This window comes from Patagioenas fasciata, chromosome 11, assembly GCF_037038585.1.
Source record: "Patagioenas fasciata isolate bPatFas1 chromosome 11, bPatFas1.hap1, whole genome shotgun sequence".
Taxonomy (NCBI): Eukaryota; Metazoa; Chordata; class Aves; order Columbiformes; family Columbidae; genus Patagioenas; species Patagioenas fasciata.
Window position 1 is genome coordinate 26,529,686 of NC_092530.1, and position 15,920 is coordinate 26,545,605.

The window sequence follows — 15,920 nt, forward strand, 5'->3', positions numbered from 1 at the left end:
CCAATAGAGCCAATGTATTTTAGTTTCTAGCTGGGCAAGGGCAGCCGTGCTGTAGAAAGCCACTTTCTGAAGGTTGTGACTCAGTTTCGCAGTCTGTGATCAGAGCACGTACCCGCTGCCGAAGTTCTCTGGGATACACCGGGGCTTTAGCACCTGCTAAACTGATGGAAATCTTTCCACTCTTGGAACCATCTTTTGTTCCACATAAAGGATTTAAAAATAATTGGAATAGAATTTAGAGAAATAGATGATCTCCTTATTTTACCTTTAGAAATTGGAGCAAATATTTGAGTACTTGCAGACTTGTTTAGGAAGTTGGAGTCTGGAGATGTTAATTGAAATATCTCAAGGCTAAAACTGCGCTGGTATTTTTTGCTCTGGAGCGTGCTTAATGAAACTGTGCGTTATCTAGACAGTCGGCATGGGTTGTGTTCTTCTGCTCAAGGCTTGGGGGAGTATTTTGTCATTGCATAGCACTCTGTGCTGATAGAAGGATGTGTCGCCTCTGTCAGAGAAAATGGGGAATGTGGGAATTAAGCAGCAAAAAGCTTAGACCCAAACTTTTAGTCATGAGCGCTTAAAATCAGAGCCTGTTGCTACCGTCTAGCTTAGTGGTATAATATTAAGGGCATGTGAGGGAGTTGTAACAGAATTAGAAAGCGAGGCCGTCCAACTGGGCCTGAATAAAGATGTGGCGTCAGTGTTCAAGACTCCAAATCTGCAGATTTGCTCCAGATGAGGGATGTGAAGCGTGCAGGTGAAATACAAGTTCTCTCTTCGTAACCTGAGACAATGTAGAGTGTCTGTGAGTTCGTTTAGTGCTCGGAGGGAAATCTTTTCAATGTTGTTTTAGAAATGCAAAGAGGAAATAATTTCAATTCAAATATTGACTCAGTATTCCCACTACAAAGGTAAAGAATTCCTCCAGTGAGGAACTTCATGGGCAAACTAGCGACACCATGTTATTGACTAATATACCGTTTATTACAGAAAGCAAACTTACTTGCATTATTTATGCTTTTAATAGGTTTCTGATATACAAGCAAGATCAGCCGTTCTGTCCTGGAATCTCCCAGTTAGTTCACAGAATGGAGAGAGCCATAGTCATAGTCCAGCAGCATTTACATTTGAAGTAGCAATATCCAACAGTGGTAAAAATGGAAAATTTAAATCTGTCTATGTGTAAGTTTAGTTTCTTCATTTAAGCACAATACCGATGTTTAAAACCATTAACCGATCAGCAATCTCTCTATCAGGAGCTGTTTGTTGACTTGCAGACCTACCTACTTCACGGGAAATAAATTTTAAGTAATATCACTAAAGAGTTACGTGGCCAATGGAAAACTTGAAAATTAAATGTGCGCTACATGGTTTTGCTTTTCAATGAACTTTGATCCTTCAAATTATAAGGAAGGGCTGTAACTCTGGGTGTCTTTTTCCTCTTTTTCACAGTGGGGAGGAATTAACAATTACACTTCCTGATCTCAGACCAGCAACCGATTATCATGCCAGGTATATTTCTGGGAATGAAATCCTTCCTGCTTTTGGTGAGATGTTCATTACCAAAGTATTGTGGCTGCGTGAAAACGGTGTGATCGCAAACATCTTGAGGAATATTCTGCGTAAAATACATAGCTGTGAACACTCCTGTTGCCATCTGAATTCCCACTTCTAATTTCATGCAAATATCACCTCATTTTCTTCCCTTCTGTCTTCTCTGTCTTTTCTTGTTACTCTGAAATACAAACTCTAAGTTATCCTCTGGTATTGTTTAGAACAAGATGGTTCATGCCGTTCCTTTCCGTAACATCCAGCTTGCTTTTACCTACAGTTTGTTTGCTAAGAAGGACAGTATTTCCAAAAAATTAGTCAAAACCAAGCGTAAATGAGCATGAATGTTCTAGAGATTGCCCCATTTCAACAATTACACTGGTAAATGTGGCTGTTTTGCCTGATTTAACCTGTTTTGGTGTCTGTACTCTTGCACAAGTAAGAGTTGTCTGTATTTGAATCTCAAGGTCTTTTTAGCAAAGGGTTAATTTAACGTCAGCTTCAGTGATCTGAAAGAAGAGCAATTGGACCCTTGGTTCCTGGTCTTGTTGCTGTGACTGCTGCTCGTGGTTGAATTCATTTCTAGAGCAAACAGCTCTGTCCTTAAATTGCCAGGTGCTGATGCGATAACAACATAATCAGTTGTCCTTTTTGTTCTTTTTTTTCCAGAGTTTCAGCAACCAGCAGCTCCATAAAAGAATCCATTTCAGAATTAGTGAGCTTTACTACCGAAAGTTGTGAACCAGACTGTCCGGCTGCACCAAAGCTGATTAACAGGACCAAGAACAGCCTGAGTTTGCAGTGGAAGGTGAGTGGTCCCGCGGGTTTGCTTCAGTTACCGTTGTCAGGTGTGTCGGGTGTGCTCTAGGTGTTTGTTTCTTCTGGTGCCTGTTAGTTTAGTGGTCTGGGCGTGATGGAGTGGGCAGCAGGTCGGGCTCCCTGGTGTGAACTGTCCGCTAGGAAAGTTCCTCTGAACTGGCAGCTTGGGAAGGAACAGCAGTTTCTATTTTCGCTCAGGGTTTCTGGATGATAAACAGATTTAAGGTTATAATTCATATAGTTATCCCAACCAACTCATAGCGGATTTCCTTGGCTCGTTTGTAGATTTAACTTTTTGAATCTACACAGGATCTGTGAAGACTTTTTGGTAACCATGTTTTCCTTATGACTGCACTTCAACCTGGAAAACACTTTATAGCTAAATGACTTAAATTAAATCAGTTATTTGTATAATCTCGGAAGGAAGTTCCCAGTTCTCATGTCGTAACAAGCGCGAATGTTGCGTGTCCGAACGCTTACGTTGCTCAGTTGGTAAACGCACAGTGCAAGGACACAAGAAAAAAGCTCTAAGAATATCATTTACATTATTCGTAAAATGAAACTTCATATTCTAAACTATGAGAATTAACAGAATTCCTTTTAAAAGGAGGTTGGAATATATTATATCCAATTGTTAACATGTTTTTTTAATATGCAAAAATATTTCTTAAGTACGATCACTTGATTTTAACTTGTTTCATTGTTTCTTTATTTTCAGTCCTCAAATGACAATGGTTCCAAAATAACTAATTTCCTTTTAGAATGGGATGAGGTAAGACCTTTTCTAGTGCAAAAAAACCATCATAATGACATGTGTAGACCAGTTATACTTAAAAATACTTTTTGCTAAGGTACGTTAACTATTTTCAGTGCCACTGTCCAGACAGCTTAAAGGGACAAAGCAATTAAAGAGCGTGAATCCTCCCTTGATTGGTTCTGGTCACTCGGAGCATCATGAATCCCCAGACCGTGTTTAAATGGGTGAACGTTTGGCTTCTCTCTCCAGTCGCTGTCACAAATGTTACTCAGCTCTCGACCTTCTTAACTGAAACGTATTTCAAAGCGATTGAAAACTGAAACGCGTTTTGTTTTCAGTTGCAGTTACTGATTACCTTTTTGTCAAATTGACAATGCCGAAAAATCAACAGATATTTCAATCCAAATTAGGTTTTATTATCCAGAATTCTCAGGATTACGGTCAGGCACACTCGGTATGGCCATGATGACATTAGATATGTACATTCTTTAGGTTTCCTGATTTATTTTTTTTGAATTAGTGAACTAAAGTTTAGGAAACGGTGCAGTAGGTGACCTTGGCAGGGAGGACATGATCCCCGTGCAAAACTTGACTCGGGTCGTTCTTATTTTAAAGGGCAAGAATGGAGCCTTCAAAGAATGCTACTACGGGCACCTGAAGCAGTACAAACTTACCAAACTCTCCCCTTCGACAAAATATTCGCTCAGATTAGCTGCTAAAAATGATATTGGAATGAGGTAACGAACGCAATGTATCATATCACCTATTTTCTCATCAACTACTGGTGTTGATTGCTTGTTTGTTTTCTGGAATCCTTTTGCAGCGGGTTCAGTGAGACGGTGACGTATTACACGGCAGGAATGGTGCCCCCGGCACCGTGTCCCCCGGTGCTGCTGGAAGCGGGGGTGACGTGGCTGGCGCTGCGGTGGAGCCCCCCGCACGGCGTGTCCTGCGACGACGCGCTCACCTACAGCCTGGACGTGGAAGAAGAAGGTTCTGTAAGTACCCTTGGCTTTCATTTCTATCTACGCGCAAAAGCCTGATCCGCAGCGGTGCTCAAATAAAAAACCAGCTCTGGATTTTACTTTCAAATAAAGCACTGCGGCAGTTGGCGGTATTGTGTGTGTTCGCAAAACAGAGATGGATTTCAAGCTAAAAAATAGAAATATCAACCTTATGTGTTTTTTTTGTTTGTTTGGTCGTGGAAAATTAGTGACTGCGTTTGTTCTCATTTTCCCTCCGTTGCAGGGTTATGGTTTCCAGCCACAGTACAATGGAGATGAGCTCTCATGCACTTTAAGAAACCTTAGGAGGAGCACATCCTATAAGTTTAGGGTTCGTACTATATTTTGTTTCTAATTTAATCACTGTATGGTTTTCTAGAGTCTTAGCATTTTTGTGCAGCTGAGTCACTTTCTATGGACACAGCAGAAACTTTACCTGCAGCGTTGCTGTTGTTATTATACTTTTTGGTGGAATCATAATACAAATCAGAGTTTTTTGTTTGCATTAGCTAATTTTGTTCTCTTTTCAATTGGAAGTTTGTTTTCTTTCTTATGGAAGAACTTTATAAACCAACAGCATATTGCTCGTCATTAAACCAAGAATTTATTCCATATTCCGTTCATTCTCGACCCAGCTCTTCGCCTACAACAGCGAAGGAAGGAGCAGCCCCAGCGAGGTGGTGGAACTCAGCACCAACCCCGAGAAACCGGGGCCGCCCGGTAAACCCAGCGTCAAGGGCAAGATCCATTCGCACAGCGTCAAAGTCACCTGGGGTAGGTCACCGTGGGTGACACCGGGTTTCGGTGCTGCTTGTGTACCTACGGGCGCTCAGTAATGCAGATTAACAACCAGAGGCGAGCTCAGGCTGATGAGTTGTCTCTGCAGATACCATATTGAACGTTCCCAAAAAATTGTGACTTGGTTTGTTCTGCGGCTGCAGGCCAAACGTGCTGTTTCTCTTGATCGATTTTAGAGCAGCAGTCAATACTGTTGGCTGCCGTAACAGCCTCTCGATTTACCATGATGCTTAAATAATAGACACATGCTGTTCATTTTGAGAGGCAGTACCTAAGTTGGCAATGTTTTCCTACTTACTCCTCTTCCTGGTGTAATTTAATAACAGGGAAAAAAAACGTTCTTGAAAATGTATTGTGAACATATAAGTGCACAATTTTCTGTTTGAATCGCATTTGCTATTTAAATGTATTCTGTAATGAATATGGTCTCAGAAAAAGCTGATAACAGAATAATGCACTGTTTTAAAATCTTCTGTAACTGATGTTGAGATGTTGATTTCTTTCAGAACCACCCAAAGATAACGGAGGATCAGACATTACTAAATACTTTTTGGAAATCTCAGAGGCATCAGCTGGTGAGCAATCGTCTTTAAGTACTAATCGAGTTGTGTGCTGTGATCGCTGTTGTGCTGTCCATGTTCTTTGCATAACTGATCGTTCAAATTGGATTCTGTGGCTGGATTAGCTCTTAATTAATAATTGCGTGAAAGAATTTTCAAGGTCGATTTTTGCAGAAGTTCCATAGCGTGAAGTATGTGCTTTCTTTGCTCAGGAAGCAAATGGGACACCATCTACAGCGGCGCCCAGCGCGAGCACGTGTGCGATCACCTCCGGCCCGGCACCTCGTACAGACTGAGGGTCCATTGTGCCAGTAAAGGTGGTGAAAGCCAGGTGAGAACAATGAAAACCACTTCTATTTCTGGTCTAGTGACGTATTGTTTTCTTTCCACTCTAAAATAATGTGTATTCCTGCCAGGCTTCTGACGTTCTGACCGTCACAACGGCAGCGGTTCCTCCTGGGCCCTGTCCCTCTCCATACCTGGCCGGCAAAGCGAAGCCCAAGGAAATGACTTTACAGTGGGGTAAGCTGCCGTGATTCTGAGCAAAAATGAAAAATCTGTACAACGCTTCAGAGGGAAAAGCAAATGAAAACGTACAGATGTAGTCATGGAGTCCGTGCCCGCAGTTTGGATTTTTTGAAGGTGGCCAAAGCTTGCTGACCGCCTCTGATTTGGTGATGCAGCGATGCGGTGGGACTTGAGCAGCCAGAAATACCTTCCAGTTACTGGCACGCGTCTGGCAATTTAAAAATCAGCCCTCCTCCTCTTTTTTTAATCTCAGTAAAGGAGATAATCAAAGAGTAATGAAGATACACTGGGTTTTTGAAGGAAATATAGGAAAAATATCTGGAAAACCCTGGTAAAGGCCATGTTAAACTCATGCTCTCTGGGAGGGAAGAACAAGCTTCATTAAGTGTTTCTGCTCAGATGTACGATTAAAGCCTACATTCTAACTTAGAATTCACCTGAGTCAACTTTTTGCTTGGGAAGGCTCATTAGAAACTTACTAAAAAGCAAAAGTGCTTCGTGAAATTAATAGGGGGGGGAAATAAATTCTTCTTTAATTTCCTAGGCCCACCGCCCTTGGATGGAGGTGCTGAGGTTACAGAATATATCCTGGAGATGGCAAGTGCTGAAGACGACGAACGCAGACAAGTGTATCAGGGTCCAGCCTCTGAATATGTAGTAACCAATCTTCTCCCAGGGAGAACATATTGCTTCTGGATACGAGCAGCAAATAAAGTTGGGGTAACCACTGCACTAACGACATCAAATATTGCTTTTTGACACAAGAGTAATACACTGTTTTCTTACTCATATACTATTGTCTTTCGAGACCAATGGTATTTTGTAGCTTCTGTGTTCTATTTCTATTGAAGGAGTGAAATTTTTTACAGCATAAAACAAACTGATTTAAAGAAGATTCAATAAATTAGGGCTGAAGGACAGGCGGAACGTCCCCAACTCAGGGGATGTTCACCGTGCATCGCATTTCTGTCGTTTTTGCTGAATTACTCTCAGTACCTAAGGTAACTGATCCGAGTTAGTGGTAGACATTCTTTTACTACTTAGAGTTATTTTGCAGCGTCAACCCTACGCTTCTGGCTGTGAATAACCACTGAAAGCCATTTCTTAAGGCACAAATGCTGCATTTGACAATTGGCCTCGACTCTGCAGATCGGTGGCTTGGGAATAGCATTGTGTAGAGAGGGGTGTGTTCAAGTAATGTTGGGCTGAATGTTGCTTGCGTAAAAGTCCGATTGAAACAGCACCCGGCTGCTTCTGGAAGGCAGATCCTGCGGGCGGGGGAAGGAGGAGTTACAGAATCATAGCGGAGGGAGTTTCAGAATGGTAGCGGGGCAGTTGTTGGGAGGATGACGTATCCTGGAGGCACGGGGCCAGGTTAGAGAGTGAGCTACCTGAAAGGCATTTGAAACGGTGCTGTGAAACTGAGCACTGAACTCTTTCTTTCTCTGTCAAGTTAAAAATAATTTGTTTTCTTCCTCGCATATCAGGTTTTGCTCTACTGCTGTTGCTATATTCATGCAGTTTTATTTTCTCGCAGTTTGGCCCCCACTCTGACAAAGCAGAGATCTGCACCGCCCCGGGACCCCCCGATCAGTGTTGCAAACCCCTGATCACTTGTAAAAGCGCGACTTGCGTTGTAGTTTCGTGGGAGGTAGGTTTTAATGATTTTTAGTAATACACAAATTAATATTTGGCCTTTGGAATTGTAGTGGCACGTGTGGGATACACGGAAATGGAAGAAATAACAAACTGAGGGGTGGAATATTTTAAGCACGTTTCTTTATAGAGTTGCACATCGGTTTTGTAGATTTTGCCAGCTATGAATTTCCCTCTTAACTGCGTAAAATGGAGGACATTCAATCCTCCTTGTGGTACCCAGTAGATAATATAATGAATTCATCCCAGTTGTTACTGTAGCCACGTGTCTAGATGGAAACCTTTCAACAAGCCAGAACTAAAATCATGCCCATGGTGGCTCTGGTGGACAAGACCTCAGGTCTCAACCCCAGCGCTTCTCTTCCAGTCTCTGCTCAGCAGAACGAGAGATGACGCTTGTGCAACAGCTGAAAGTGAATTTCTCACTTAAACCCGCAGAGCCCTGCGTGCAACGGCGCAGAAATCGGGGAGTACAGGCTGGAGTGGGGGCAGGCGGAAGGGTCCATGCACGTCACGTACGCCGGCCCCTGCCAGAGCTACGAAGTCAAAGGTCTCACACCCGCAACCACCTATTACTGCAGAGTCCAGGTATGAGAAGCCTTTTGTTACCTGTTACTAAGCAAATGAACAAGTACTTAGAGGGTGAAGAAAAAACGCAGCTGGAGATGGAAAGTGTTGCCTGCTGATGCTACATAGTAGGTATTTGGTAAAAAACCTTTTCCTTCCCCCCCCAATTCCCTCCTAACTCTGTGGTTTTAGAAATTAAATTGAGATCTAGCATTGCATTATCTACCAAATGTTTTGCCGTGTTCACGTTTTACGTGGGAGATTTTCCATTCTCCCCTAAATGACTTTTAATGCCATGCAGAAGGAAGCGTGCTATCTATCGGGCCGGTTAGAAACATATAGATTCAGTAGCTGATGGCGCTGTCTCTCTCAGGCTGTGAACGTGGCTGGAGTTGGGCTGTTTGGCGAGGCCGGTGTGGTGACAACCCCTGCGTCGGTGCCCGCGCCCGTGTCAGTGCTGCATTTACTGGAAGAAGATCAAATGGAGATTTCTCTTCCTTTATCAACGTGCCTTGCAATTCAATGGGAAGAGCCGTGTTGTCATGGGTCAGAGATCACTGGATATAATATTGAATATGGGGAAAAGCAGCTGGTGACCGTTGGAAGAAATACAAGCCATGTTCTTGAGAATCTGCTGCCTGACACTCTGTACAGGTAATAATCAATCCTTTTGTTCTGATACCACAATTGTAGGATTTTCAAGCAATACCTTTCAGGGTAGAGATTTAAAGTTTTAGGGTACGTTTTTATTCACCTACAGACTATTTGCCCAATCCCTCTGCAACTCTGAGGGGAAAAAAGACATTTTAAAAAGTTGTAATGTCCTGAAACCATGTTGTTTCAGTTGCAAGAGTTTAAGATTGCTGTGTTAAGATTAATATTCTGTCTCACAGCCAAGGCTTGAGCCTCAGTTCTCTGGGTTTAGCATTGTTTTATTCAGAAGCAGTGCATGGAAGGCGATAGTCAGGCGATAGTCGCCAAACGAGGATGAATGTGCAGGTAAGAGCGGAGTGGCTGTTCTGTGTCGCTTGGTTAAAACTGAGTTCACATTATGCATCTTTAGCATCAGGGGTTGAGGTGGAGAATAAACCTGAACAATGCTAAGAAACACTGAAGCTTCGTTGTGTTGAAAGCAGTGTAATTATGTTGACTTGTTTTGAAGTAGATTGGTTTTTATAGCTAATTTCTAACTGCATTTGAATTGCTTTATTGCTTGGAGTTATATTCTTTACAAATTTTTCAGTAAATTAACCATATAGCTGCTCTTCTCACATTTCTAGAATTAGAGTACAGGCCATCAACAACTTTGGAGTTGGTCCGTTCAGCCATTCCATGAAAGCCAAAACCAAACCGCTACCTCCAGACCCGCCCCCCCTGGAATGCGTCGTCTTCAGCTACCAGAGCCTTAAACTGAAATGGGGTGAAGGTCCCAGCAGAGCTTTAATCACCAACCCCACACAATTCAACTTGCAGATGGAGGACAGGTTTGGCAGGTAGGGTAATGGGAACATTAAGGATGTTGTTGCTTTACAGCTTCGTAGCAAGTTTTGAAGACATTTTGGAGACGTTTGGAGTTGGACCAAGGGTTGAACTTGATGATCTCTGAGCTCTTTCCAACCCAGTCGATTCTGGGATTCTGTGATTCAGTATTCTCACTTGTGGTGGCACGAGTAGAGCACCGGGCAGCCCAAAATTTGCCCCTTAGTTTGCATTGTTGCATCCCGTCTTTCCATCACAGATGCTGTTAGTAGCTGTTCCACTCATATTTACTTGTAAACAGTAAATACTAATTACTATTTAAATAGTAATACCTCCCCATCTTCCTCTGTAACCAGTTTTTCTATTTTTTGGGAATTCTAAAATGAAGTCCAATTTGCATATAAGAGACCTGGGGTTGGCAGCTCTTCTGTAACGGGAAATCGCAACGTACCTGGTACGTACAAGGGTTGTGGTGGTGTCATTTCAGCGGTAACCCGTGTACGGCTGCAGCTCAGCGCCGAGACAGCTTGAATAAACACTTTGGGAATGTAAACTGGGACTTGCACCAGTTTGAACTGGTTTAATGCACATCGTGAACTGCTGGTGACAACAGCAGCGCTCAAGCTGCCTCATGGTCATCGTGCCTGTGTGTAGGAATCTGAGGCACCCGGAATGTCACTTGTTTGTACTTAAGTTGGGTATGAAAATGTTCCACTTAGAATATTCACATTCAAATTTGTGATTACTGAATCATTCTAAATCGTATCTATTGTGTTTTTTCTCGCAGGTTTGTTACCGTTTATAACGGTCCTTGTCACACATACAAGGTACAGCGGCTCAGTGAATCCACTACGTACTATTTTAAAATCCAGGCGTGTAACGACGCTGGAGAGGGAGAATTCTCTGAAGTTTACGCTTTCACTACAACCAAGTCTCCACCCGCATCTCTCAAAGGTGAGGTTACACCGCCCTGGAACTTCTGCAAGCCCGTTACGTATGAGATCCAACTCCACAACCTCGCTCTCTTCCCAACCCAGCATCTTTCCAGGGCTTTTGTGGTGCAGAGAACAGAGCCTGGCTGCCCCGGCCTTCCTCTGGGTCCAAGAAGGGCTCTGCTGCTGCAGGACCAGCCTGTGGCCCTGCCACCCCTCACAGGCAGGGTTTCTTCCACCCTTTTTCAACTACAAATGCATTTTTCAGGGTTATCTGTCTGTTGATAGAAGTTACAACAGCATGTAGGCAAAGGAGAACACAAGTAATTCCTCCAGTCTTCGCTTTCTGAGACAAGTGTCAAAGATTGCCATTAGAGAAAGTCATTCTGGAGATCAGGATGATAATTACCTGCAGGGGAGTTAGTTGACTCAGCCATGTTTATAACGTATCATCTTGGCTCTGGAAGTGTGTGGCCATAAATACTGTTTTTTCTAGTGATTCGGAAGTGCTCGCTCATCTGTACAAGCATTAGACGTCAGAAGCTCATCTTGTCAGCTTGAAAACAAAGACAAGTGTAACCTACAAATACTGCAATGAGCATTTTTTAAGCTTATGCTATGAAATATAGCAGAGAAGTGCTTAAAATTATTTGAATGACTGTTACCTCTAAGAATGCCAGTTACCTCCACATCACTGACAAATAGACTGGGAAGCCCTTCAGCTTTTAGATTGATGCTGCCTGGTCGCTTGTGTCAGAACTGGAACAGTTTCAGTGGCAAACACACACAAGCAAAGTTTATTTGAAGCCAGAGTGAGAAAACTTGAGACTGAAACCTCTGCCCATTTCCTACGTTAGCTGTGAAAATGAGTCACTGTAAAAACGGGTGATTTGGCCCTTTTCTTGTGATTGAAAAAAAAGAACTTTTGTAGAGACCATTGTTCTCTTTTTCTAAAATGCCAACAAATCACTTTTTTTTCTAGCACCCAAAGCAAATCAGCTGGAAGAAAACACTTACGAAATCACATGGGAGCCTTTACAGCCGATGAAGGGAGATTCCATTGTTTACATCCTTCAGCTTGCTGCCGGGAGGGAGTTTGAGCAGGTACCTTTTCTTTCACATCGTGAACTTGACTTTTTTTAACTTGGAAAAACTATTGCGCGCGTAAAGCAGAACGGGAGATACCGTGTCCTGCTTGCGAGGTGAATCCCGTGCCAGGCGCTTCTCTCTCTTCTCCTCGCCAGGTGTACAAGGGACCAGAGACTTCGTTCCGCCTCCCGAACCTGCAGACAAACTGCGAGTACCGGCTCCGAGTGTGCGCCGGCCGGCAGTCCCAGGACGCGAGCGGATCGCAAGAACTGTACGGTCCCTACAGCCCCAGCACCGTGTTCTCATCTCAGAAGCGAGAGCTGGTTCCGCCCTGCGCCGATTCGACGACGGAGTTGGCAGAGACCAAGAAGACGCTGCGCGAAGAGCGTTTCATCGCCATTGTTCTTCTCTGCGGGTTTGCCGTGGTTGCTATTTTATTCGCTGTCGTTATTCAGTACTTTGTAATCAAGTAGACAAGAGCCCGTTCAGTACTCAGCTTTTTGTACAGAAGCTATTTCGGGTATTTATGGTTAGTTCTAATTAAAATCCTCGCTGGAAATGTAGAGTTTTGTGCATTTCCACCTTTTGCTGCTGGCTGACAGTGAGGCTGGGTTGGCAGATCCTTTCCAAATACTGAACGCAGATTTCTTGTAGAAAGGGTAATCCTGGGTCCTCAGTAATCAGGGTTAGCTGTTCATAAAACAGCAAGAATACAAAACACAAACTGCCTTAGCGTGCACAGCGGCGTGTGTGCACACTCCTCCTCTCTCCCATTTCCAAGCGGGGCCCCCGGCCGGTTCGAGAGAGCGGCGTTGGCAGCGCAAGTCCAACTGGAGCCGTGGTAGCCGAGCGCAGCGTTTAATCAGGTATCGTTGTAGTTGGGTCTACGTGAAATACAGCAGCACAAACGCTTCAGCTTAGAGCCGTACTGAACTGCAAACCGTTACTAGAGCATACCACATGTAATAGGCTGTAGAAGGAAAGCAGAATATTGACTTTAGCGATATTACTACTTTACAGTTATTTTAGTCTTTTTGGATTCAGTAATAATCATTTCAAGTAGAGGGTGCCGGCATTTTTAGGGTTTTAATCGAAATGCTGGACAAAACGGCGAGCGGGCCGGGACGCGTGCCCAGCCCGGGCGTCCGTGCGCGCCGCCGCGGAAAAGGCCCCTTTTGTATCGCACGTTTCTGCCCGAAACGCTTCCGCTGGTGGGAGCAGCTGTTGGCCCAATCCACATTTCACTCTCAGTGCCTGAGAGAAAAGTAATTCCCTGTGCTTCTGATGAAATCTTCGCAGCCTCCTCAGAAAAGCACAGGTATTGTCTTTAAGGAGAAAGAGTGCATTTATGATAAATGTGACGCTATTTGGCTCAAACTGAGCAAGTGTTTTTTGTACTATTATTAACCTAAAAATAAGAAAGAAGTTCAAACTGCTTTTGGATGCCCTTCTAACTCAACCTGAATTATCAAATTGTACATGGAAGAACTCTTTTTTCGATACCATTGATAGGACGTTTTAAACGACTTGCTATCCCAGCGGTAGCAGCTTCACATTCCATTGTTTTCTAGCCCGCTGTGAACTGTTTGTGACACTCGTCCTGTTTGTTGTCTGGAGGGGATTTTTTCGGGGACACTGTGCACTACGTATGACTGTTGTTGTTCAGTCTGCTGGCGAACACCTGCAGACGAGTCTGTCGTCTTTATGGCCAATATTTGGGAAAGCTGGAACTCGCCAATTTTGACCGTGGGTCTTCCTAACAACATGGGGAACATGCCAGAGAAAAGTAGATTTAGATTTTACTATGGCTCCACTTTCTATACACCAGAGCGATGCACTTGTTTGTGGAATGTCGGATGTGATAGTGCTACAGGCTACGTATTTCCAGTAATTAATCACTTTAAGGGTCTTTCTCCTATGGCAGTTGGTGAATAATATTGCGTTAGAGTCCGAGGCATTGTGTTGTATTTCAGATGTGGAAAACCTAAATTATGACATAGTATCGCTTAATACTCTTAAAAGTAGATTTATGGTGCAATCTGAAATTAATCTTTTCAAAATGTAATCTTCATTTTGTACTCTATTTATTTTGATTAAAAGTCCTGGAAAAATGTATGTTTGAATGTATTGTTCTACTTGTAGCAGAACTTTAAGTTAATCATTTATTATATCATAGAAATCTCTCCCTCCAGTGTTGGAAAGAGTTTTATACAGATATTAGTCTTTAGTTTGCAGAAGAGTTTACAATCTGTCTTTATTTCTCTTCATAGTCGACTTTTAGCAAATAAGATCCTTCAGCAAATCTGCTGCCAAAGGGTTATTTCTTCAACTCTTAGAACGACGTTGGTAGAGGTTGATTTGGCAATGATACTTGTGATCATTTTAAGAGTCAAATTAGGATTGCAGAGGAAATACGAACAGGTCCTGACTCCTCAAACGTGGAAGTTCTTCTGGAGTTGCCACGGAAGACGCACGTTTCCAGAAAACACCTGCGAAAGCCGACGGCAATACCGATGTCACATCAGCTCTTGTCCATTCCAGAACGATGTACCCGAGTGGCATTAATGTATTAGGTATCTTCAGTTTTCTTGTAATGTTGAGGTATCTCAAGCTTATGTTAAAGCTGCCATGCATTGTATTACTAAATTGTAACTATCAAATAGATAATATATTTAATACAGCCAATAAATAATACAAATGTATTCAAATTCGACTACCAGGTGGTTGTGTCTTTTTGTGGATTTTAGTCTCTTTTAGGAGCAGTGGGTCGCGTGGTGTGTAATTGGACATGAAGAAACATGTTCAGCATCGTTACCGAGTGTCATTAAGAGCTGTCCTAAATCTTTCTGGAAGAAGAGTTATTTGTTGGAACCTTTGTGCAACACTGTCCTCTTCTTTAGGAAGAAGGCAACACTTTTGTAGCCCCACAAATTGAGTATTTCTTACCGCTTTCCTTCCAAGAACCTTACAGATCGTAGCCAGCTGGCCTGGCCTTAACTTCTGCTCCCTTGCTCTTGGCTTCTGTGGCAAGAAAGTAACTTGAATTAAGTTTTACAGGTCTGTGATTAAAACGTCTGGTCCTGAAGAACTGAGACAAATCCCTGCACTGGAGCTTTGCGGACGGTTCAGGCTGCCGGTGTGGCCCAGGATTTTGCGCGTGGCTTTCCTGTATTTGTGTGAAATGCGGTTGTGAAAGATGCGTTTATGGAACTTTTCTCCTTACCCCGCGAAAAGTGCCTGTGGTTCCCATGTAGGGAACACCTCCACTATCCTTTTGATGCTGGAGATGTAATTAGCCCATTTGGGCCAGTTATCTGATTTTCTATCGTTCCCTGTTTACTTAGGGCATTTCCCACTTGAGCTTCCACCCGGCGCGTGCTGCCGAGTGAGAAATTTCTCCTGGCAGAGCTTTAATGACATTATTAAGATAGGACAGGAAAGCCATGAGTTGGACATCAGTCTTCAAAACGCACTTGTCCTTGTCTGAAGGATTAGACAAAAACCAGTATTTTGTAGAGCCAAGCAGTGGGGGATTTGGGCTGGAAAGGTCAGCGCTGAACGCAGTCGCCGCATTGTGCCGACAAATCCCCGGGTGGAGTGTCAGGCGCATTTTTGCTGCCTTTTCCAAGAGGTGGAAGTGGTTGTTTTCTTTTCCAAGAGCTTTAGGCACCTGAACATCTCAAAAAAAGAAAAGCAGCCTGGGCCAAAACTTCTGTTTGCTGCACCTTAAACACCCCTACAAAACCCATCTGAGAAGAAATTCCCAGTGCTTCACGCTGCGTTGGTGAGTTAAATGCAGAGCCCCAGCTGTCGCCCCCATTTTGCCCAGATCGCTCCCAGCTGGGACACAGTTGCTTTTTGATGAATGTCCCCGGTTGGGTGGCGGCAGCCGGAGGAGTCAGCGCTCGGCCTGGCCGTGCTGTGACCCAATTTCCTGTTTTCCAGCACCAAAAGGAACCCTGGTGTCTGAGCAGAGAGGGAGGGCGGCTGCTCCTTCGCCCGCAGGGGAGCGGGGAAATGCAGAAAGGCTGTGAGTACCAGCAGCTCTTGGTCCTGTTGCTCAGCCCAGGGAGTCTCTGCTGCACAGTAGGGCTGGTGGGGAAGGGGAATCACAGTGCAGGCAGATCTGAAGAACAGAAGGGGCTTTGCCTGCTTTTGGGGGTTAAATCCAGAGCCCTTT

General features: G+C 43.7%; 1 protein-coding gene across 4 annotated transcripts in view; it reads left to right on the forward strand.

The window, feature by feature from the left end:
• LOC136106096 (fibronectin type-III domain-containing protein 3A-like) overlaps window positions 1-14,453 on the forward strand; it is a 37,105-nt gene extending 22,652 nt beyond the window's left edge. For all 4 annotated transcript variants that reach the window (XM_065846168.2, XM_065846167.2, XM_065846162.2 and 1 more), the window contains 19 exons: window positions 1,028-1,182; window positions 1,453-1,512; window positions 2,221-2,359; window positions 3,089-3,142; window positions 3,743-3,864; window positions 3,951-4,125; window positions 4,376-4,462; window positions 4,767-4,905; window positions 5,436-5,504; window positions 5,702-5,820; window positions 5,906-6,011; window positions 6,562-6,737; window positions 7,555-7,668; window positions 8,112-8,261; window positions 8,614-8,894; window positions 9,521-9,733; window positions 10,507-10,673; window positions 11,634-11,755; window positions 11,896-14,453. In XM_065846168.2, the coding sequence (XP_065702240.1) occupies window positions 1,028-1,182; window positions 1,453-1,512; window positions 2,221-2,359; window positions 3,089-3,142; window positions 3,743-3,864; window positions 3,951-4,125; window positions 4,376-4,462; window positions 4,767-4,905; window positions 5,436-5,504; window positions 5,702-5,820; window positions 5,906-6,011; window positions 6,562-6,737; window positions 7,555-7,668; window positions 8,112-8,261; window positions 8,614-8,894; window positions 9,521-9,733; window positions 10,507-10,673; window positions 11,634-11,755; window positions 11,896-12,213 (2,766 nt within the window). In that variant the 3' untranslated portion in view covers window positions 12,214-14,453. The remainder of the gene's footprint in view (window positions 1-1,027; window positions 1,183-1,452; window positions 1,513-2,220; window positions 2,360-3,088; window positions 3,143-3,742; window positions 3,865-3,950; window positions 4,126-4,375; window positions 4,463-4,766; window positions 4,906-5,435; window positions 5,505-5,701; window positions 5,821-5,905; window positions 6,012-6,561; window positions 6,738-7,554; window positions 7,669-8,111; window positions 8,262-8,613; window positions 8,895-9,520; window positions 9,734-10,506; window positions 10,674-11,633; window positions 11,756-11,895) is intronic.
• Window positions 14,454-15,920: the final 1,467 nt, after the last annotated feature.